A 24,985-nucleotide genomic window follows, 5' to 3' on the forward strand; every position below is an offset into this window, starting at 1 on the left:
TTACAGTGAGAGGTGCGGGTTATATCAGAGTGTCACAGTGAGGGGTGTGGGGTATATCAGGGTGTTACAGTGAGAGGTGCGGGTTATATCAGAGTGTCACAGTGAGGGGTGTGGAGTATATCACAGTGTCACAGTGTGGGGTGCGGGTTATATCAGAGTGTCACAGTGTGGGGTGTGGGGTATAGATTGGTCTGTCACCTGCATGTCCCTTAAGCAATGTGTTCCATACATCGGCAAAATCTTCCGCTCTTGAGCACTGGATACAGCTAAATGGTAGTGAATGCGAAATGCAAAAATAATAAGTAAAATAAAATTGAATAAACTCCCAGAATAAAAGCAGTATCAGTGCAGTCTGGGGATCACCACTGAATTGCTTCATGGTTTATTTCTGGCCTGGAGCCGTGTGGAACGAGCGCCGCCCAGCTGCAGCCTTCAGTATGACAGGTACCTGGGAAGTTGCCTCCGAGAGGAGTACTCAGTCAGAACAGAGCCGCTGGCTCCTGCGCCTGGAATGAATGGAATTCGTGTTATCTACAAAACACACTCAGTTGCTTCGGAGACGAGCAATAATGGAAATGTAAATATTGAGCGATTCCTCTGATTTTATTTTGTTGTTTTCCAATTCTAAAGCCAACGCGCTTTCACCAGTTGTAATGGTTAGACAGGCACTTTGGTGAAAAGTGCAAGTTAGGAACATGCATGTAAGAGGGGAAAAGAGCTGAGAATTGTTACATAACTTCACCTGGACTTTCATCTCATCCAGATATTCAACTGGTGGCACCCTACCCCAATAAAATGCACTTTTACTCCAAAAAATTAATTTAAATAAGGAGCATTTGATTTTGATTTAAAACGAATCATTGCACAGGCTAGATAATGTTTTTATTTATAATTGCAACAATTATATCGGGAATGTAAGAAATGATACAATTCAGGCAAAGCTTGAACCGTAGGGCTGAACATAAAATGACATCTAAATAAAAGTTAAAAATCACACACTAACAGGTTATACTCCAGCAGGTTTAGTTGGAAGTACGATACTGATGTTGTGTGATTTCTAACTTTGTCCACCCCACTTCAACAAGAGGACCTCCTCATCAGATCTAAATAAAACACCTCGGTCTTTTCTGGGGAATGGAGAATATTTAACACAAATAACTTTCTTTCGGAAAGATTATAGTTGAAAATTCAAACAGCACATGGCTTTTATATCAGCTGTTTTGCTGAGAGTTTAATACATGGAACTGTTGATCGACAGCCTGCTTGTTTTCTCCTTTTTTTTTCCCTGGACGGTGTTTTTTTTAAAATTTCCTTTTTCTTGGCCGCGTTTCCACGGGCGGTAGGTGTTTGGCTGTGGCGCCGGGCATCTGTGAAGGGAGAGCGGCCAAGCAGTGACGCGGGAGCGGTGGGTGTGGAAGAGGGGAGGAGATCCCTCAGTCTCCCAATAAAACCCAGACTGGAGGCTCCTGGAGTTGAATGAACTGCGAGCCGCGCATTAGCAGCTTGTCACTAACTGGGAGAGACAAGTGCATCAGCGAGAAAACTGCACTTTGACAGGCAGACAGATATATATTGCACTGTCCCTGTGCAGATCTCGACTGGAGCGCACTGTAGTAGATCCGAACCGACAGGGGTGAGAAATAAAAACATTTTCTTCCCCCCCCCACCTCTCCAAACTTTCCTTCAGCAACGAAGTGGAACCTGAAGCCGCTGAAATTGACCTGAAATTAAACAGACCACTGGGTGACACGTTTTAGACGACTGTTTTTATATTGAGAGTTTGTTTATGTGTAAAAAAAGTTTTAAAGTGAATAGAAAGTAGGACAGGGAGTTTCTGTTGTTGACTGTTTTATTTTGTCAAAGAAGATGGAAATACTTGTGTGCCTGACCATTTTACTCTGCACAGTGGCTGGGGTAAGTGTTATTAAGTGTTTTCCCTCATTCTTCGCTACAACTGATGTGTATTCGAATGTAATTATTTTTCTGTGTGTGGATGCCTTAAATGTTCCCTGATTATCACTAAGGGAGGCGATCCTGTGATCTGCATGCGGTTAATAGACAAGCTCATGAATCTGCCAACTGGCTTAAATCTTCTTTGCAGTTTTAGTTTGTTTACAGGTTGTGTTAAAATATTTGCCTCCACCCTGGCCATCTTATTCGTTAAAGTTTGAGATGGTCACAAAGAACTTGCTTAAAGTACGTTTCAGATTTTTGACGGTTTTAAGCTGGGAAGGGGGGGGGGGGGGTGTTACTGGGAAGGGGGGGTGCTGTTACTGGGAAGGGGGGTCTGTTACTGATTTGCAGGCTTTTCACCTTTGTCACAGTGGGCACTATTCTAACGGGTCCAAGACCCACTCCACAGACATTCCTGCACTGATAGGAGAGTTGCCCCAGAGGAGATGCTGTGTATCTGAACAGATGTGAAACTGTCAGGTGAATGTTAAAGATCTCACTGCACTGTCTCACTGCCACCTTCCCCTCGTGTTCCTGGTCAGTGTTTATCATTGAACCACTAATCAGGCAGCATCCGAGGAATAGGAGAATTGCTGATTTAAGTATAAGCTCTTCATCAGGAATGTGAAGGGCTTATGCCTGAAACGTTGACTCTTCTGTTCCTTGGATGCTGCCTGACAGGCTGTGCTTTTCCAGCAACAAACTTTCAACTCTGATCTCCTGGATCTGCAGTTTTCTCCTACCACTGAACCACCCTCAGGGAGGCACTTTATCTGGTAGTTATCCGATGGCCATGTGTGAGAGCTTGCTGTCCCACCTGCTACATCTACACTTTGAATTCCTGGATTGGCTGATGTGTGTCAGGTTGTGAACAGCACTGTAGAAATCTGTCTTTTCATAACAAGGATGGCCATAAGTCAGGGCTGTTTGTCACTGGGATACTGTGCAAGTACAACCTTTGTACTTATCACTGGGGATTCATCTCATCTCCTTGTGATCTTGGAAAATCAGTAGCATTTCCATACTTCATCGCTCCTCTTTCCCCCAGAGATATTTGCCCCCCCCCCATCCTGCCCCCACTGCCCTGCTACTCTGATTCCTGCCTTCTGAAGGAGTCAGCCACTGGGGACATTGTGGTGGGCGTCGTTGTGTTAATTGGCTGAGTCCAAGGCATGGGGATAACCCTGAGTACGGGACAGATGGGAATGAGGATGGAGGGAGGTGGGCTCCACTTACGCACCAGACTCCCTGCCACCTTGCTGAAGAACCCCATTGGTAAGGAGAGTACTTGCATTTCTATAGCACCTTTTGACAACCTCAGGGAATCCAGTGGTGCTTCCACAGTCAATGAGGTGGCTCATGGAGTGTCCGTAATGTGGGAAATTCATGAGTTAGCTCAATACAAACAGCAATGTGGTAACGATCAGATTATCTGTATTGGTGACGTGGCTGCAGGATTGACTTCCTCAGTATGTGCCAACTGTCAGCCTGGATTTTACACACAACTCCCTGGAACTCACCGGGAGAGCCACTCATTCAGCGACAGCTGGTTTTCACAAAGCCTGCCAAAATGCAGGCTCCAACAAGCTTACCTTTAGTTAGCTTGGCCAGTCAGGCACACTTCCCCCGCACCCACCCCAGCTCTCCTCACATCAACCAATATCCCCTTTCTGGGGGGACGGGGGGGAATCACAACGTCTGAAAAACCTGGGAGGGGACAAACCTTCAGCTCAGCGTTCCCTCTGCAAGACAGGAGACTCAGAGCTCAGTCCCCAGATCTCGGGACATTAGCTCTGAACTCAGGATCTCTATCCATAGGTCTTCCTGCCTTGCGGGTGTATGTCACCCACTGTCCCCAACCCTTGGCCACTATAGGAGGCAGTGTGAGCCACAAAGCTTCTTCCCCATATAGAATCAGCCATCCAGTGTAGGGATAGGCAGTGCCATAGTGGTAATGCCATTAGGCTAGGAAGCCAGAGGCTCTGGCTATTCTATCGAGGACACAGGTTCAAATCCGACTGCAGCAGCTGGTGGAATTAACAAATCTGGAATTTAAAGCTTGTCTCAGTGATGGTAACCATGACAACTATCTACTGTTGTCGGAAGATCCTATTGAGATCTTGCCTAGTCTGAGTCCATACCCATGGACCAGGGTGACTCTTAGCTACTACCCTCTGAAGTTGCCCAGCATTCAGTTCAAAGGCAATTGGGATGGGTAAAAAAAAGGTGCCCCACATCCCCTGAAAGATTAAAGAACTCCACTAACTGCATTTATGCCGCAGTTAATCGTGTGAAAGTAGCGAAAGTGTCTCGCAGACATATCAATGAATTAAATTGGACCGGTGCCACATGGTGAGATATGAGAGACAGCTGATCGAAAAGTTGGTCAATGTTTTCGGTTTTGGTGAGTGACATAAAGGGGAAGAGAGAGGTCAGGGAGGAAAGTTTAGAGCCCAGGCAGTGATGACAGGAATGAGGATAGCAAGAGAATTGTGCCCCCTTTACTCCACACTCCTAGGGGTAAAGTGAGGCAAAGTAACTGGCCCTGGGCAGGAGCTGAGCCTCTGCGCTCTAAGTCACTGAGCACACACTGACTGAATGGCACAGTTTATCGTGGGACTTCCACTGGGCCTTAATAATCACAAACTGAGGCAGAGGGTGGTAGCTTCCATGTCAGTCTTCACAGCTGGCTCAAAGTGGGCAGTGCAATAGACAGAGGGATGCCAGCCTTAGGAACCACATCAGCAAACTAATGCCATCAACCCCCTGACTCCTAGGGTGAATGCTTTCCTGTTTCTTTTAAAGAAAAGAGGAGCATTGCTGACCTTTGAGTGTGCCCATAGCTTTCATAGAACCCCTATAGTGTGGAAACAGGCCATTCGGCCCATCGAGTCCACACTGACTCTGCAGAGAGCGTCCCACCCAGACCCATCACCTATCTGTGCAACTCTGCATTTCCCATGGTTAATCCATCTAGCCTGCACACCCCTGGACACTATGGGTCAATCTAGCATGGCCAATCCACCTAATGCTGCACATTTTTGGACTGTGTGGGGAAACCGCCATGCAGAGATAGGGAGAGTGTGCAAACTCCATGCAAACAGTCACCCGAGAATGGAATCAAACCCGGGTCCCTGGTGTTGTGAGGCAGCAATGTAACCACTGAGTCACTTTGCCAACCTCAGGTTGTTGTGTTTCAAGAAGATCCTGGCATCCTTTGCCTGGGCACCTTGGAGATTTGCAGCTCGTAACTCAAGAATAACAGTCCCCCCTCACATCACTGCACTCTTACTGTCAAAGTTACAGTGAAAAATACAGTCTGCATCATTTTGCAGTGTTAAACCTATCAGTTCCACTATTGGCTGCAGGCTGTAGTGACCAGTTCAGTATCTCCACCATCTCAAAAACATCTCCGGTTCCACAGTTTCAGTCTGACTGCTCTGTAATCAAGAACACAAAACATCCTTGTTTGATCAGAAGCTGCAAGTCCACCTTACAAACAGGAGCAGGAATCGTTGAGGAATTAGTATGAGTTTGGAGTATTGAGTGAGGGAATAGAGCATTCTTGCCTAACCCCAGGCTGTCTCACAGCCTGTACTTTCAAAGTGTAGTCATTTTTAATAGGGAACACAAAAGGATCAAGCAGACAATAATGAGAGAATCGGCAGTGTTAATGGTGTTCTGTGTCAAAGACATGAACAATGTACAGTAGACCCTTCGAACCTTCCTGAGAAATATCACCAGTGATACCTCTCTGCTAAATGCTTGCAGATGCACTGAGAGGATAGATGCTCTGATATCAGTGTCATTGTCAGGCCCATATCCCCAGTGTCAAGGCCCTGGTCACAATCAGTCAGCTATTGGATAGGACACGCCATCACATGCCTGGAACTGGCCTCCCGACACCAGCTCTCTCACTCTGAGCTTCATCACGGAAAGTAGTTACCAGGAAACTAGAAGAAAAGCTTCAAGGATATCCTCAAAACCTTTCCTGAAAGGAAATGCAATATCCCCATGGTGATCTCTAGCCCTGAGTCTATCCAAACCTGAGGAAGAAACATCTGCCAAGATGCCAGTCATTTTGAGAGTTTCTAACAGACCCAGACTCTGCAGAAATACCCAAACACCCACTTCAACAAGCACCACTTACCTCACGTAGGGGAAAGGGTGTGGATCCAGCATTGGACTATTCCATTACTTCAAGGCCCTTCAGTCTAGAGTGGAAGGGAGCTCTCGTCAATCCTGAGGGACTACCTCAGACAAAGAGACCAAATAAACCACATTTAGTGTTAGAGGTTTAGGACGAACTCTATCCTGAAAGAGCAGACAGGAACTTTCTGTTTTACCTCTAATTCAAAAGGCCGAACATGTGACAGTGAAGCGTTCCCTCAGTACTGTATTAATGTGTCAGACCGCATTGTGGGTTTATGTGCCTGCCTTGAGAATTGAAACTATTTCAGAATTGGAGGTGAGACTGCACTCTGCCAAAGTATGACTAATACATGAGGTTGTCTGTATTTTTCACCAGTTCATCCTGACTGACCATGGTAAGAAGCAGTATGTATTGGTGGTGATGGTAAATCATGATATGGTATTCTTGCAGGCTGGTGTTAATGTCACAAATGACCTGTGTTCACTGTAAATACTTTCGGTCCCAGTTTCACAAGAAGATTTGGGATAGCTCTTTCCTAAATTTATCACCCAGACTGGATATCTAGTTGGAAAAGAGGGTAGGCTATGTATACAGCAGTCCGCAATGCTGCAAGGAACATAAGGTGGGAGATCTTGGCATCTCTCAGAGAGGAGGTGATGTTTGCCACATTGTCCCAGGTCGAGGTGAAGTAGCAGTTGGAGAGGTGAAAGGTCAGTAGTCAGCTGACAGCAGCAAGGTTTTCTGTCATAGTTAACTGTCCCAACAAGCAGCTTGTCTATTGGATCCTTCCCTCGTACACTTCTTCAATTCAGAATGTGGTGAGATTTGTTTTACAAAAAATGAACACAGGTTAGATTGAAATTTTAACAAATAGCAATAAACCTAAAGAGAAATTGACAAAAGACTGACGATGATTTGGTGGTGACGGTCCAAACATGATGAAAATATTTCTTAAAGAATTTGAAATTGTATTATTGGACTTTAAGTAAAAAATGAGGTCTGCAGATGCTGGAGATCACAGCTGCAAATGTGTTGCTGGTCAAAGCACAGCAGGCCAGGCAGCATCTCAGGAATAGAGAATTCGACGTTTCGAGCATAAGCCCTTCATCAGGAATGTTATTCCTGATGAAGGGCTTATGCTCGAAACGTCGAATTCTCTATTCCTGAGATGCTGCCTGGCCTGCTGTGCTTTGACCAGCAACACATTTGCAGCTTATTGGACTTTACCCTTGTGGGTGACGAGTCACTCCAGTGATCCACACATAGGAATGAAGGGTAAACTTAGGCCATGTGATCCCTTGAGTGAGCTGCATCATTCAGTAAGATCTTGGCTGATCTGATTGCAGCCTCAACCCCAGATTATGTGCTTGCTATAAGCCTTTATTTCCTTGTCAATCAAAAATCTATCCAACTGAGCCTTCGAAATATTCAATGACCCTCGGCTCCTCTGCTGTCTGAGGAAGAGAATTCCACAGACTCATTGAGAGAAAAAAAACATTCTCCACATCTCCACCTTTAATGGGGGAAATCCCTTATTTTTAACCAGCTATTTTTAATCTTGACTCTCACATGATCAGAAACATCTTTTTAGCACCACCCTGTCAACTGGCATTTCGGTATAACCCTTGCATAATGAAAAATTGATGTCTAATTCAGTCTCACAGTCCGTGAGCTGATGTTGCAAAAATGCAGTCAGCGCATGAAGAGCATCATTTGCCTGGGTCTGTCGGGGTTAAAAACCTGTGGGCCACTCCACAGCAAAAAACTTCTTGTAATTGTGAGTGGTTGTAATGAAGTGCCCTGGTGATCATCGACATTGGCATGAGTGCACAATCTGCTTCAGGGCTGTGCTGAGTCATTTCTCTGAAAGGACTGTCCTGCGCAAACTGTGTCAAGACCATTCAGGGATCGGGGGGTTGGGGGGAGGGGAGGTGGAATGGGGGAAAAGGACAGGATTTGACAGAGTTACCCCACCATCCCTGCGCAATATTATTTCCTGGTGTAGAGGTACACCCTATACCAAGACCAAACTCAGTAACAGAGGCAATATTTAGATAATTGTCTTGAGCAGACATCGTACAGTTCTAATTCAAAGAACAGCAGGGGTGTTCTGGTCTCTCACTAATATTTATCCCATGACCATAATCACTAAACCACCAGTGACTCACATATCTCATTACTGTTTCTGGGATCTTACTGCAGGATGGGATATTTTTAACCAACCTGTTCAGGAATGTTCTTACACATTTCTGGAGCAGATGGGATTTGAACACAAGACTCTGTGCTCAGAGTTAGATGCTCTCCCACTGTGCCATTGGATGGGATATTAAATTGCACACTATACTGTCTCAATGGAGAAGCAACATAAGAATGCAGTGTCACAGAAATACTAGCTCTGTAACAAATGGCCACGCTGAATCCTTGTGGGCACCCACTGACATGCAGCGGAGTTTCTTTTAAAGCATTGCTCTGTGTCAGATACTCCCCTCCCTCCCACATCCCCCTCATCTGTCAGTCTACCTGGTTGACAGAGGTAGGGTAAGCAATTAATTCGACTTGGTATTGGGACCATTGTAGAGACCCCCCCCCCCCCCCACTGTCCAGGGACTCTGTAAAGGACATGAGGGTGCTAAATATCTTTATTTTCCCACTTTTGCTTCCTCGGTCCGTTTAAAATAAAAGATTATTTCACAATGGTTCGCCCAAAGACTTTCAATGGTGTCACCATTTACATAAACTGCATTCAACAAAATATGTCCAAAGAATGCTTCGTTCAGAGACAGGGATGATATTTGAAAACATTACGGTATAGTACGTACAAACACATACACACTCACATGCACATTCTGATATGTTGCACAGTGTCAGGTGCTGAGGATAACTCTCTCATTCTACAATGCATCACCGAACTCCCCTAAACTGCAATACCACACCATCCACTTTCCCTGATGGTTTCTCAATTCCCTGTTTCAAGGTGTGGGCATGATAAATTACTCTGTCCCTTCTCCCACATTACTCTACTATCCAGCTCACTGAGCGAACTTACAACCTGGACCTCAACCTGAGCTACAAATCTTCTCAAATTGCACGCACTGTTTTAATCACATGTTGCTTAGCATATTGTGCATACTTTTATATTTTTGGTAAATTATTTAGTTTTATTACACACATTTACTATTTTCAATATTAATCTGTAAATAATGAGGGGTGTCTAATATTGTAATGGACATATTGTCTCTGCCCTTGCCCTATTAGGAACACATCTAAAGCTTTGATTAGATTCCAGCCTGGAACTCATTCGTGGGTATCTGACATTCTAGATATAGATTCTCCCAACTCCTCAAATAGATACCAGCCTGTAATTATCTCTGTTTATTCTACATATAAAACACATAAGCCTCTTGATTAGATTCTAATCTGTAACTCAATCTCTCCGATTAATGAAGTTTTTTTTAAATTCGTTGATGAGGTGTGGGTGTGGGTGACTGGGCTAGTGTTTATTGAAATGAAGAAGACAGTGGGTGGTTTGACCCAGTCCAACTGAGATCTTCAGTAATGTCCAGATGTCACCTCCACATTTCTGACCTGCTGAAAGCCTGCTGCAGATTGGAATGGCACACAGTCTGTGAACCTCATGATCTACCTGGCCATAGTGGGCGGCACGCTGGCACAGTGGTTAGCACTGCTGCCTCTCAGCGCCAGAGACCTGGGTTCATTTCCCGACTCAGGCGACTGACTGTGTGGAGTTTGCACATTCTCCCCGTGTCTGTGTGGGTTTCCTCCGGGTGCTCCGGTTTCCTCTCACAGTCCAAAGATGTGCGGGTCAGGTGAATTGGCCATGCTAAATTGCCCGTAGTGTTAGGTAAGGGGTAAACGTAGGGGTATGGGTGGATTGCGTTTCGGCGGGTCGGTGTGGACTTGTTGGGCCGAAGGGCCTGTTTCCACACTGTAAGTAATCTAATCTAATCACCAAGGTGGCCACTAAAGGGAGATGGGTGGTATCAGGGGGCTGACTGGTGTTTATTTTTTCTTTTCTTTTTCCAGCTCTGAGTTAACAGAACCTCTGACACTCCTGTTTATTTTTCTTTTTAAACCCCCACACTACCGCCTAACTGCGGTAGTGCTGAGATTTTCCCCATGTTGTGTGTGTGTGTGTGTGCAGGTGTGAGACACAGTGAAAGACACAATGTGCATGAATCTTTATTCAGTTTCCACCACCAGGAAGAAAGGAAACACCCAAGTGGCCAGTGACAAGCCCTTGACATCAAAGGGCAATGCTGTGTGATCCAGCAGTGAAGGGGAGGATAGGGATTAAATCAAAATAGAATTGAATAGGGAAATAATGCACTCCACTCCCTGCAGCGCCCACCTCTCTCTGAACAACTCCAGGGTGTTGGTGGACACTGTATGCTCCTTTTCCAGAGACAGCCGGGCTCTAATGTACCGCAGAAGAGGGGCAGGCAGTCAGCCCTAATTACCTCCTCCACGGCCCGCTGCCTGGACCTGTTTATGGCCAGTTTGGCCAGGTCCAGAGTAGACCCACGAGGAGGTCTTCAGACCTGCCCTCCCTCCTCCTTACCGGGTGCCCACTGACTTGTATTTATCTTACCCCTATCCAGGTGGAGATTGGCTGTGGGCCACAATGCCACTGTCCTGATGTCCCTCCACGTTGCGCCCCGGGGAACAGCTTGGTGATGGACGGCTGTAACTGCTGCAGAGTGTGTGCCCGGCAGTTTAACCAGGACTGCAGCACATTGGAGCCCTGCGACCACATCAAGGGGCTGGAGTGTAACTTTGGCTCCGGTGACACTGCCAAGCGGGGGATCTGCCGAGGTAAGCTGAATATTGCAGCAAAGAGGTGGCAGGCTGAGCGGGAAAAGCCATCTTCTTGTTCATGGGCAATGGAGACCATGTGTGGTCCCAGTCATCCAAAGGTGAATCTTTGACCATGAATAACCTTGTTCACATTAGGAATCCTCATAGATTTTAATCATCCATAATAACTCTTGTAATTATTAGAAACCTAGAATAGATAACCTTTGTACTTATTAGTAATTAGTAGAAAAACTCCTCATCACCAGAAATAACTAGACCCTCCCACCATATGTCTCCCCCAAGTTATTAATAGTTTGTCATAAGCCTTATGGTTATTTTTAATTGTCAATAATCCTCAGAACTTTTTGGGGGTTTATTTGCATAGCAACACTGACAGTGCATAACGTTGGGGAGATCATCACACCCACCCCATCATGTCCATTCTGATTCTTTGCCAACGTGGTCCAATAGTAATCCTCCAGCTCCTCGTTCATCACATAGCCCAGAATTACTCACTACTTCTGTTGTTTATACACTCCGAGCATTGTGCAGGGGTACAGAGGAGGGCATTGAGAAAGGACCTGACATGTAAAAGGGAAATAAATGAGGAATTTGAATCCTGGGGTCATAAAACTATCAAAGTAAAGGAAAAGAACACCATAATCCCAACAGAACCATAGGGCTGCTCTCTCATTAGGGAGAGAGACAACCGGTGATGGTTAAACCTGAGGATCGCCACACCTCGGGTGAGGGGAGAGGTTGAGAAGAAGAGGCCATCATGGTAACCTAGGCCAATTGCAGGAATTGAATCCACACTGCTGACATCACAAACCAACTGACCAGCCAACTGAGCTAACCAACACCCCGCATCAAGCTAAATAGTGTAGAAAAAGGCCTTTTGGCCCATCATGCCTGTACCAACTCTTTTAAAAATATATCAATTAGTCTTTCTTAGCTGCTGTATCGTAGCCCTGTAAATCTTTTCTTTTCAAGTACAGATCCAACTGCTTTTTCAAAGTTTCTGTTCTGTTGGTGTAGACCACACTCTCAGGCAGTACAGTCCAGACCATAACAAATTGGTGGCTTTTCCTGAAGACCTAAACATTTAGACATTTCTGTTGCTTCTTGAGGACTCCACGTTGCTCATTTCTTTCTCCTCTCTCTCTTTTTGATGCCAAAGCCAAATCTGAGGGAAGGCCTTGTGACTTTGGTGGGAACATTTACCAGAACGGAGAGAACTTTCAGCCCAACTGCAAGCACCAGTGTACCTGTATAGATGGAGTGGTGGGCTGTTTGCCTCTCTGTCCCCAGGAGCTCTCTCTGCCACCCATGGATTGTGCCAAGCCTCGGCTGGTCAAGATACCGGGACAGTGCTGTGAGGAATGGGCCTGCGACACCAACCATATCGGTGAAGACTCTGGTGATAGCAACGAGGAAGGAGAGGACTCTATGAGCTGCGAAGAGGTCGAAGACCAACCGGACGCAGAACCGCTCTCGAGCAACGAGCTCACTGATTTGGTCAGGGGTGGCCTGAAAATTGAACCAGGTATGAGTTCAATCATTTATTCACAAGTTAATTCATTCCTTCCGATATTCTCTCCTAACAGACAAATTGGCTACTTCCTGATTACTGCTCTTACTGACCAGTGTGGAACTGGGCTACTTGTAGCTGGAAGTCCCTGGGATCAGGCTTCGGGCCCTTGGCCCATGCTGGGAGGAAGTGCAGATGCTACACTGGGCCCTACTAGGGGAGGGAAGATGACCAATTAGAATGGCCTCTACTGACCACATGATCACAAAAGAGCTAAGAAATCAGACCAGAACTAGGCCATTGCTCTGCTATTCAGTGAGATCTGATCTGGTTGTGGCCTGAAAGTTTGTTTTTCTGCTTGCCTCATAAAACCCTTGACTCCCTTTTGGATCAAAAATCTATCTAATCCTACCTATTCCACCCAGTCTCCACTGGGACAGAGAATTCCAAGGATTACTTGAAAGAGGAAATTCCTCCTCACCTTTTTTGAAATTCTTTCCCTTCATTTTAAACTTCCACACAAAAGGAGATTTTGTCTCCGCATCTACCCTGTCAAATCTCCTCAGAATCTTTAAATGTTTCAATAAGTACACCACTCATTCTTCTAAGCATTAATGAGTAAAGGACAAGCCACTCCACTTTCCTCACGAGGTAACCATAGAATTATTACAATTTGGCCTATCAAGTCAACATTGATCCTCCAAAGAGCGTCTTGTCCAGACCCACCCTTCTCCTTGTCACCCTGCTTTTCCCATGAGCCAATCCACCTAACTGCACATCTTTGGATTGTGGGAGGAAAACAGAGTACCTGGAGAAAACCCACACAGGCACAGGGAGAATGTGCAAACTCCACACATTCAGTCACCTGAGGGTGGTATCTAACCCAGGTCCCTGGTGCTGTGAGGCAGCAGTGCTAACCACTGAGCCACCGGGCTGTCCTATAGCCCCTTTTGTCCCAGGGATCAATCAATGAACCTCCTCTATCCTCTATCTGATGGAAATGAGTGTGAGTGTTATGAACAGGCTTGACTCTGATGTAGCTGTCCCTCTGGAGGGCTGGTTTGTGAAGTAGAGTAATGCCAACAGCGTGGGTTCAATTCCCACACCAGTTGAGGTCACCATGTGGGTCTCACCTTCTCGATCTCTCCCCTTGCCTGGTGTGTGGTGTCCCTCAGGTCAAACCACTGCCAGTTGTCTCACTGTCTAATAACCAAAAACTTGGTCAAAGAGGTAGTTTATCTCCATTACTGTTTCATAGCGCTCCAGTGAAATATCTTGGAAGGATGTATTCTGTTAAGGGGGCTATATATAAAAAAAGTCATTTGGGGATGAATTTCCACACGAATTCCTGAGATTTTAGCTATAACTGTGGCAGAGGTTCCATGGAAACCTTGGATAAACATTGTAAATTTTGCTTATTCCCAAGATTTCTCCAGACTGTTTGGAGAATGGAATATTCTGTTGGAATATTAATTTGGTCTGACCGTGACTAGCAGGCACCCATCCCCCGGATGCATCACGGCTTAGTACAGCAACTGCTCCGCTCAGGACCACGAGAAACTACAGAGTTGTGAACACCATCCAATCCATCACACAAGCCAACCTTCCATCCACTGACTCCACCGACACTTCCCACTGCCTTGGGGAAGCAGCCAACATCATCAAAGACCCCTCCCACCCCGGTTATAATCTCTTCTAACCTCTTCTGTCAGGCAGAAGATACATTTATTTAAGCTTTTGTATCAACAAGTTCAAAAACAGCTTCTTCCCCGCCATTATTAGACTTCTCAATGGACCTCTCGCATTTTAAATTTAATGTTGACTTCTCCCTTTGTGCGCCTTCTCTGAAGCTATAACATTGTATTCCTCACTCTGTTCTATTATATTGTATGGTATGATCTGCACGCAAAACACAACTTTTCATGGTACCTAAGTACTTGTGATGTGATTTGCTTTATTATTGTCACCTCAGGGAAGGTCAGTCTGTTGTTGACGAAGGCTTGTTTCTTTCTACAGCCTGGAGGATGCAGGCCCATAATGGTAATGCCAAGCCAAAGTGCCTGGTCCAGACCACAGCTTGGTCACAGTGCTCCAAGACCTGTGGCATCGGCATCTCAACCAGAGTGACCAGCGACAACCCCCAGTGCAAACTGATGAAAGAGACCCGCCTCTGTCAACTCCGGCCCTGCGACCTGACACTCAACACCAACCTCAAGGTACAGTTTGCTGGGAGTCACATTGTAGATTAAACTAGAATCCCTACAGTATGGAAACAGGCCATTCGGCCAACAAGTCCACGCCGACCTCCGAACAGTAACCCACCCAGACCCATTCCCTCTACCCTATATTTACCTCAGAGTGATACACCTAACACTATCGGCAATTTAGCGTTGCTAATTCACCTAACCTGCACAGCTTTGGATTGTGGGAGGAAACACACACAGACATGGGGAGAATGTGCAAACTCCACACAGACAGTTGCCCGAGGCTGGAATCGAACCCAGGTCCCTGACGCTGTGAGGCAGCAGTGCTAACCACTGAGCCACCCTGCTGCCCACAATGGACCCATTCCCCTACCATATATTTACTCCTGACTAATACATCCAACCTACACATCCCTGACCACTATGGGCAACTCATCTAACCTGCACATCTTTGTACTGTGGGAGGAAACCATAGCACCCGGAGGAAACCCACGCAGGCACGGGGAGAATGTCTGCGTGGAGTTTGTACAGTCGCCCGAGGCTGGAATTGAACCCACGTCCCTGGCGTTGTAAAGCAGCAGTGCTAATCACAGAGCCACCATACCATTGAATGTAGCCACTGCATCAATGCAGGAGGGGTTTGGATAGAGTAGGCAGTGATTCACGAAGGCAGCTCATCAGTATCTTCTCGAGCAACCAGGGAACGGGCAATAAATTCTGGGCCAGCCAGCAATGCCCATGTCCCACAAGTGAGTTAAAAAGAGCAGAGTTAAAGGTCTTCCCATCATTGAGGATGACACAGATTAATCTAATGAAAATGGCCATCTGAGGAAAATGAGGCACAGTGTCCAGATTGCAGTGGAGACTGAATTGATCGACAAATTCAAGACAGAAATAGATATGTTTCTGATGAAAAGCAGGATAAAGGGCAATGGAGAACAGACAGGAAGGTAGAGTTGAGACCAGAATAAGATCAGTCAGGATTATGTTAAATGGCAGAGGGGACTGAATTGCCTACTCCTGCACCTAATTCCTATGTTAGTGGAAGGTCCACAGGAAAAGAAATGTCTCCCACATTGCTTTGGATAGGAATGCACTGCCTGAGGGTAGACCTGTCCCTAGAGAAATTGGGAGTATATAACACAGTCCAGACTTCCCCAAGGTAGGGGCAGCTGAAGGTTTCAAAAGAGAAACAATCATTCTTTTGAAAAGGAAACCTTTGCAGAAACCCAAGAAAGAGGCTGATATTACCTGACTTATTATTCAGATAGACAACATGATCCCAATTGGACATAGGGCCTTCTTCTATAATGTAACCATTCAATGAATCAATGGAATACAGCAGCAAATTTATGCCCCCCAGCAGGATCCCATAAGCATCCAATGTAGTATATAACCAGATGTTAATGTGGACTGAAAAATCAAGATTGGCCAGGCCACCAGGGATAGCTCCTGGCATCTTTGAAGTCTACTTGAGGAGACAGGTATTGAGTCAGTTTAACAGCTTCTCCAAAGAACACCACCTCTCACAGTGCAGATCTCCCTCAGTACTGCCCTTGAACATAAGTCTAGATTTTGTGTGTACACATTCTAGAGTGAGACTTGAACCTCCAGTCTTATAAAGAAGGATGGGGGAGGGTGTGGTTGGTGGGGGGGTGCGGGGGGAGTCTCAGAAAGGTACAAAATTCTAACAGGACTGGACAGTATCAACACAGGAAGGATGTTCCCGATGACCAGGAAGTGCAGAAGCAAGGGTCACAGTTTAAGGATTTGTGGTGGTCAGACATGAGGAAAAAGTTCTTTACGCAGGTGAGATTGTAGAATTCCCTGTCACAGAAAGGCCAAACCATTGGCTGTTGTCAAGAAGGGGTTAGACCCAGCTCTTAGGTTAGGGTTACATGGATCAAAGGGCATGGGGAGAATGTAGGAACAGGGGACAGAGTTGGATGATCAGCTGTAATCATAGTGAATTGCAACTCACAGCATGTGGACTGCAGGGTTCACCACCCCCACCTGCTCACGGAGCACCCTAGGGACGGATAATAAATGCTGGCCCCGTCATTCACCCTCATGTCCAATGAATGAATTAAATAAAAGGGAATGGTGGTGCAGGTACAAAATGGTGAATGGCCTACTCTTGCTCTGATTTGCTGTGTTTCAGTGATCAAGAGGTGAAAGTGCGACCAACTTAGTGATTCTTAACACCCAGTGCCTGTGCGATGTTAATGGCATTTGGAGATTGAATGGAATTATTTAATATTAGTCTCATGAATGTCCATATTCCGCATCCGTTAAATATACACAAGTACCATGCTATGCAGTATTGTTACAAGGGGCTGTGGGGAGGAGGAGGTGGGACGTGAGGAGGCGGGGTGTCTTTGTTGTGTTTTGCATTTATCACAACATGGCCTACCATTACATCATCCTTTTCCTCATTTGGCAGAAAGGCAAGAAATGTTTGAGAATGAAGAAGGCCAAGGAGCCCGTGCGGTTGACCTACGCCGGATGTACCAGTGTGAGGCAGTATAAGCCCCGTTGGTGTGGCACCTGCACTGACAGCCGCTGCTGCGTCCCTTCAGAAACCCGCACCATCCCCGTGCGCTTCCGCTGCGAGGACGGGGAGACCTTCACCAAGAGGATGATGTGGACCAACAAGTGCCGGTGCCACTACAACTGCCCGTACCAGAATGAGATCTCCTACCCTCACTACATGCTCCACAATGACATCCACAAGTTTTCTGAGTAAATGTGGCGGAGGCGGGACTCGTGAGAAAAGCAGAGATTCTGCGTCGTCAAGACTGGCGGCCATTTGCTGTACCTAGTAGTTCACTTTTCTGACTGTTCATGTCTACACTGGCAACCACACCAGTTCACCAACCACAAAGGCCAGACTGATTGTTCATTCACAGCATTGGCTGTTGGGGCACATTTGAACTTCTGGATGTAAATGCTGGTGATGGCTATCTGTCTCTGCCTTCTGACCTTGATTTCCAGTTGTCCACACACAGTACATCTCCTGTAGCTCTTGGACTCTCCTCTGCAAGGGTTCTATTGACAACATATCATTTTTGTTGAAAACCAACTAACCTTTGAACCCAAAGACTACATAATTTGAAATGGGTCCAAGTAAAGTGAGCAATTCTCAATTCACAGGCTGTACTTCAAAATTTGCGCCTCTGAAAATGAAGTTCAAGAAGGTGGGACAAAGAATGCAGACAAATTCCATCTATCCAGCCAGTGTTAACCTTTAACCTTTAGTTGAACAGGTTGGTTTATGACTAGTATCTCTTCTATGCCAGTTTTCCAGCTTGGTTTAGAACAGATCAAATTAACTGTAACAAGAAACAATTCACATTGACAATTCTTCCTTATCTAATTTAATCAGAGTTAATGTGGTTTTATATTTTATATATATATATATATATATAGTTGCAAATGAAATTTTAATGTTATTTAAGGCTTTTGGACATAGTTTATTTCCACAGGTGAAAACGGGATAAGGACTGAGGTATCTGAATGTAATGCAGACTAATAAGTTCCTGAATTGTGGCTTGTTTCCGTTTCTGCTATGGTACTGTCTAAAAACGTCTCAAAAACATCTGAAAAAGTGATTATCTTCAAGAAGGCTGAAAAGATCCTTCTTCAAGAGGATCTAAGATGGCTGCCTTCAAGCGATTTTATTACAGCTGTCTCTCAGGAGGCTCTCAATGAGCAGCTCTCAGGCAGTTTAAGATGGCTGACTCACTGAAGCCTTACTTTCAACCTGCATTTTGAATTTTACAACTTCTTCTGAAACTGTGTCCAATGCCACTGACAATTTCTGGTAGCTATTAAGACATTCTGCCATGGCACTTCTGAATGAGCTAATGGAAACTGTATTAGATGGAGAACTGGGGTCTGACTAGTTTCCAATTGACATGTTCTGCTGGCAACGATTGGCACAGTTGGGACAATGAAGGAAAGAGTGAGAAAGCCTGAGCTCCAACACTTAGATATCTCTTTTAAAACAGTAGATTTGTCCAGGAATCTTTTGGTTCTTCTTGTTTGACCATACGGACGTACACACACAGTCTCTCAGATGTGCAAACAATCTCACACATGTACATACACACACACACTCACACGTGTGCACATTCTCACATACATGCATGCACACATATCTACACATTCACATGCTCAAACTCCCATAAGTGTACACACACATACATGCAGATACACACACTTACACACCCCCAGTGGGTTCAGACCAACAACCCATTTTACTCCATTTTGTGCTGCATTGAAGTTATTGGATTTGAGCACAACCCATTATGTTAACACAGTAACTGAGCTGCTGGGCTGATTAGGAGTTATGACCACACTAATTCAAAGCTTCTTCCTATAAGCCTGTGTTCCAGCACTTAATGTGAGAGGAGTGTGTACTTATAGGTGGGATATCTGCATACTGCATACCTTGACCTTCACATCAAATGGTGCTTTATCTCCCAGACAATTTGAGGGACTACTAGGACTCCTGGTGATCACTTGTGCGTGAATGTTGTGGTTTCTTGTAATTTTTGAGACTTTCCCACTGTGGGATGGTTGGTTCCCCCACCCGCCCCATTGCCGATGGCCTACATGAAGGCTGCAGAAAGGTTTCAATGGGGCATGGACACAGGAAAATGATTCCTTCCAGTGGTGGAATCAACAATAAACTGAAACAATCTTAAAGTTACAGCTAGGCCATTCAGGAGGGAAACCCAAAAGGCTTCAGAATCCTGGAAAAACCTGACATAACAGACCATGAGCATCGAATCAACTGGACCTTCCAAGGTTATGGGTCACAGATTTTTGTTAAGAAAGGGTATCAAAGGTTACATCACTTAGCCAACATCTGGTACAAAAGAATGGGCTTGATGGGTTGAATGGTCTCTTGTTCATAAAAAAACATTTGTCAGGATGGAAGAATCAATCTTCATAGAGAGTGTTAGGCAAATGTTTTCCTTAAATTGCCAATTCTGACATTTCCACTGTGGAAAAGACTAGACAGTATTTTGCTGAAGGTGTTGCAATACGTTTTGTGGATGAACCGTGGAACAGGCTGCTCTGTGTGTTTTTTCATGAGGTCAGGTTCCGTGAGCACCTGAGGGTGGGTGTAGTTTTTGAATTTTGGAGGGGTAATTAATCATTTCCCCAGTTCTGACAAATTCCTAATTACAGCCCAGGGTCAGAGGATGAGACCAGAATCCACCCAAGAAAGTGAAGGAACCAGTCAGACAGCTTGGACTGTTAGGAGGAGACCATTACAAACAATGTCAGTCCGTGGAATTGTAGAATAATAACCTTCTCCATCTGTTGAGGCAGTAGAGATTAACTCTTGAATGTGCACTGTGCAGCAAGAGATGTGAATATTTTAGAATCAGGCACTTGATGCCTGTGCACTGAGGTGGACCTTCCTACAGTAACTCTATTTAAAGTGTGCTCCTTACGTTTTCCCCCTTAAAACAAACTTCACTTTGGTGGAGTAATCTGAACTGAACAATGCTTCATTTCTGAAGCACAAATGAGACAACTGTAGAGGGTCATGTGTAGTAAATATCCGGAGTGTATATTTAAAGACTTTTTTTTCTTTGTGTTTAATATATTTCTTCATGTCTGCCAGTATTACTGTAATTTTGAGATGTGGCTGTGTTTTTTTATCTGACCTGTACGATCAGTTAGACTACGTGTGTGTGACAGCTGGCACCCGTGTGCCAATCTATAACAACACTTAGTGATATGTAGAACAGAGTAATATTGCCAAGTGGAATGTAACTTTGGTGCAGTGTGTGCAGGTGGCAGGATTTTAGAGATCAAGATTATTTAATGATGTGAGATGCCATTCAATTTAATCACAATTTCACCTCCTGATGGACTGTGATTCACAGAGCATCCTCCCATCTCTAAGGTCACCCCCAAACAGTGGAGTTACAGATCTCCTTCCTCTACCTAATGTATTAGACTTAAAAGAACAGAGAAAATTCTGATGGAGCAGTTATCCAATGGTTGACATTGCACTTTTGATGTCATAGGGCCATAGTCAGTCTCGTGACGCATCCAACAGTTTTTTTTTGTTTAACAATATTATCAATCTCACATCAGAGGAATACATGTGAACCATAACACCAGGAAGAATAAAGCATCATTCTATTATTGATATCCTCAACTTCAATCTGCTTTCCAATGGACATTACGAAATCCAACTAACCATTTGAGCGCGGCAGTCAGATGTAAGGAGTAAGCCAAGAATCTACAACGTTGGGATCAGATTGATATCAATCCTCTTGAAGCAGGGGCTGGAGGTGGATGAGCTGGTGCTGATCAGCAGACAGCAAGCAGACAGAATTCACAGCCTGCTGTTCCCAAACATGCTTTGGGGAATAACTACAAAGTACCCGAGGTAGTTACTCTGTCCATAACTAAGCTAATAATTGTGAGAACCCAGTACATAGTCCACACCTGAGTTCTAGCGGTACAGCTGGAATGAGGAAACTCAATCCCTCCATCCCAAATCCTCTTTTGCTGTTGATTTACTAACAATAAACATAGCCACATTTGGACTCTAAGGGTTCCTGTTACAGCATTGTACTGCTCTTTTGTTAATATCTGACTTCAATATAAGTTTGCAGATAAATAGTGTTGTATATAATGATGTTTTGCACATATTGTAATTAGAATGATGTCTTTATAGAAACATAAATACTTAATTTCTTAATAAATATTTTAAACATTTTATAATAACGAATGTGTCTTGTGTTTCTTTATCCAATCTTTCTTCTCCTTCTGCAGTTAGTTATTCTGACTGTAATTTGTTTGAGATATTGTGTAGGTTAATCTTTGTGCCAATAGTGACTTTAGCAAAATGCTAAATCAATATTGTCCAAAGATACTTGTTATGTCAACAGTCACACAATATAAGTAGAGGCTTTGGGTCTCTATAAGTAGAGTAGGGGTCTAGAGAGCAAGTGTGTGATGCCTTAACTCCAACATTGCCATTACTGCGCAATGAACAATTTATTCCTAAACATGAAAACATTGCCCCTTAGGTTCATTTCAAATCTTTCCCCTCTCATCTAAAACCTATGCCCTCTAATTTTAGACTCCCCCACCCTGGGGAAAAGATTTTGTCTATTTATCCTATTCAATCCCCTCATGATTTTATAAATCTCTATAAGGTCACGCCTCAGCCTCCACTGTTCCAGCCCCAGCCTATTAAACTTCTCCCTATAGTTCAAACCCTCCAACCCCTGCAACACCCTTGTAAATCTATTCTAAATCCTTTCAAGTTTTACAATAACTTTCCTATAACAGGAAGACTAGAACTGAAAGCAGTATTCCAATGTCCTGCACAGCAGCAACATGATCTCCCAACTCCTATGCTCAATGCACTAACCAATAAATTATGTATTCCCCTCTCTGGAGCAGGGTTAGAGATGTATCGGATTGTGCTGGAAATTCAATCCATGGACTCTGGAAGGGATAACGCAACAACCCCCCCCAACCCCCCTCCCCCATCCCAGCCTGGTTCCCCTTGAACCACACGTACATGTCTTAAAGTCCTTCCTCTCTGATAGGTCCCAACTCTACCAAAGAGAGACGGAGGTATCAAATTATCATGGGACTCCCTCTCCCAGATTCAATTACTGCACCAGTCAAAAATAAATCCTAAGAGAGCTGTTTACGTCCAGCAGTTCTGCAGTGAACATGCAGTTATGAGGACATGGTGTCACATAGTAATCATTGTCCAGAATCTGACCAGGATGCCGATCCCTGGCAGGGGAAAACTTGCCGCCTTATTCTTAGCGATGACCACATGTCAGGTTCCTGAAGAGTGCTCAGGGTTTGTGAATTCTGTGTCAGTCAACAAATAACAAATAAACCACTCACATAGCAACTTCCATGGATTGGACTTCTTTAGCTGTTTCAAAGCTGATCTTGAACAGGAAGCCGGGCAGAACTTACACAGAGTGAGAAAACATATGGTCAAAGGGTCATGTTGGGAGAGGGGAACAGGGTAGGGAGTGATTAGAGAGAAGAGAAGGGCATGGAGGGTTAATTAGACAGGAGGCAGGGACATTGTTGGAGCAGTATATTCGTCTACCAGCTTGTAACTGTGACTGAACACACTCATATGGCCTCCAACATGGTCTCTTCCTGTTCCTGATTGAGACACAAGCCAGCTGGACCATGGTGTCAGAACTGTACAGCTGAAACCATATGGGTTTTGAGAACAATAAGAAAGTCAACTACTGCAAGGAAGATTGGAACATCAGTCAGTAACTCTATTCCTGACTGAATCAGTATGGCTGTGAATTTTCCAGCCCCTCGTCCATGGAAAGGAAAAATGATGTGAAACAGCATAGGAATACTTTCCAATCTTCATGGCAAGATTTTGAGATAGCTAAAATTAGACAGAAAACTTGTCACCGCTATCAATACTGGGCACAGGCTGATATAAACCCAGACTAGAGAAATTTCAATGCAATTGAAGATCAACTTTGAACTGACCACTAATGTTAATTATAACCCATATGTGTTTAACACCAGAGCACATGAACAGAGGGTAAATATTACTCAGTATGGGACTGCACTGGGACATGTCTCTGAAATTTGAGAGTTTGGGCAAGTGAAGGATGATCTCATCAGAAGTAGGATTGTTGTAGGAATAGGAGATCCTGCCATTAGAGCACGTCTGCTGAGAGAAAAGAAACATATTCCCCAAAAGAACTATTGAAATGTACAACAGATCTGAAGTTGTCAATCATTAGCCAGAGTTTTAATGGGAGAACAAACACAGTTTTACAGTATACTGGGAGAATATTCAAGCTAATAAGATCAATGTAAAGGGAAAAGGGAAGAAATGCTTCTAGATGCACCAGCAGAAAGATCAATGCCAGAATACATACGTAAATATGGTGGAGGACAATGCACAATAGAAAAGGAAACATGTGTAATGCTGGAAAAACAGTGTTCTGACTGCAAAAGGTTGACACCTTCATACACAAGTCTTTCCCTGGAAGGAAGCAAGGTAAGCCTAAAATATGGAGAGCTGTCAGCCGACAATTCTGATGAATCACTCTGCACTATAGAATAGATTGGCAGCATTTGATCTCAAGGTGATAAAAGATTTGCGACTATTGGAACAATGACTGCAGAGGAGAGCACCAAGTAAGTATCAAGTGTCGGATAAACATCAATGTTTCCTGCAGCATCCTGAACTTCTCAAACCTGTGTGAAGTGGCTCAATAAGTGACCCCAAAATGAATGCATCGAAAGAGAAAGTTGAAGCAAAATGACAGAACAGTGTTTGTCCCCAAAAGGACAAACAAACCTGAGAGCCCAATACAATGGGAAGAATGAAGATCTGAAGTTCCAGGTCGCAGACATTCAGCAACTCTGTGGAGGTGATGGTCTAGTGTATTACCGCAAGGCTATCGGTCCAGAGACCCTTGTAATGTCTGGAGACGCTGGTTCAAATCCTGCTGTGTCAGATGATGGAATTTTAACGCAATAACAAATTTGGAATTAAGGGTCAAATGTCAGAAAAATCCATCTAGTTCACCATGGTCTTTAGGAGAAAGTGAGGACTGCAGATGCTGGAGATCAGAGTTGAGAGTGTGGTGCTGGAAAAGCACAGCAGGTCAGGCAGCATCTGAGGAGCAGGAGAATTTTAGGCATGACCTTCTCCCCCACCTACATCTACCTATTGCATTCTCAGCTACCTTCCCCCCAGCCCCATTCTCTTCCCATTTATCTAAACCAGCCCACAAGCCTCATTCCTGATGAAGGGCTTATGCTTGAAACATCGCTTCTCCTGCTCCTTGGATGCTGCCTGACTAGCTGTGCGTTTCCAGCACCACACACTCCATAACAATGGTCTTAAGGGAAGAAAATCTGTTGCCCTTACCAGGTCAGCTCTACATGTGACTTCACATCCATAGTAATGTGGTTGACTCCTAGCTGCCCTCTTGACAAGAATGGATGGGCAATAAATGCTACCCTAACCAGCAACACCCACATCCTGCAAATGAATAAAGAAAAAAAATCCACTCACCTTGGCTGAAGTGAGTAAAACTCAGATACCCAAGACATGCCAGAAGAGATTTGAAATGTTTTCCGAGCCACTGAGCTGCTAAAAAAGACAACATATTCCAGAAGATTTCAAAGATGTTTCTACAGGTCTAGGATATCTGCCTGGTGAATATCATAGAATGATAGGATCATATAGCACAGAAGAGGCCCTTTGGTCCAAGAAATCTGTACTACCAAAAAAAGATATAATCATATATTAGATCCATAATCTTGAATGTT

General features: G+C 44.6%; 1 protein-coding gene across 1 annotated transcript; it reads left to right on the forward strand.

Annotated features, from left to right (window-relative positions):
• Window positions 1-1,503: 1,503 nt before the first annotated feature.
• ccn1l1 (cellular communication network factor 1, like 1) lies at window positions 1,504-21,358 on the forward strand. Its single transcript, XM_060841291.1, has 5 exons — window positions 1,504-1,914; window positions 10,726-10,939; window positions 12,102-12,467; window positions 14,469-14,668; window positions 17,100-21,358. Exons 1-5 carry the CDS (start codon window positions 1,867-1,869, stop codon window positions 17,400-17,402), a joined length of 1,131 nt encoding a protein of 376 aa, XP_060697274.1. The 5' UTR covers window positions 1,504-1,866; the 3' UTR covers window positions 17,403-21,358.
• The last annotated feature ends 3,627 nt before the right edge of the window (window positions 21,359-24,985 follow it).

Source organism: Hemiscyllium ocellatum, chromosome 21, assembly GCF_020745735.1.
Source record: "Hemiscyllium ocellatum isolate sHemOce1 chromosome 21, sHemOce1.pat.X.cur, whole genome shotgun sequence".
In the NCBI taxonomy this organism is placed as follows: Eukaryota; Metazoa; Chordata; class Chondrichthyes; order Orectolobiformes; family Hemiscylliidae; genus Hemiscyllium; species Hemiscyllium ocellatum.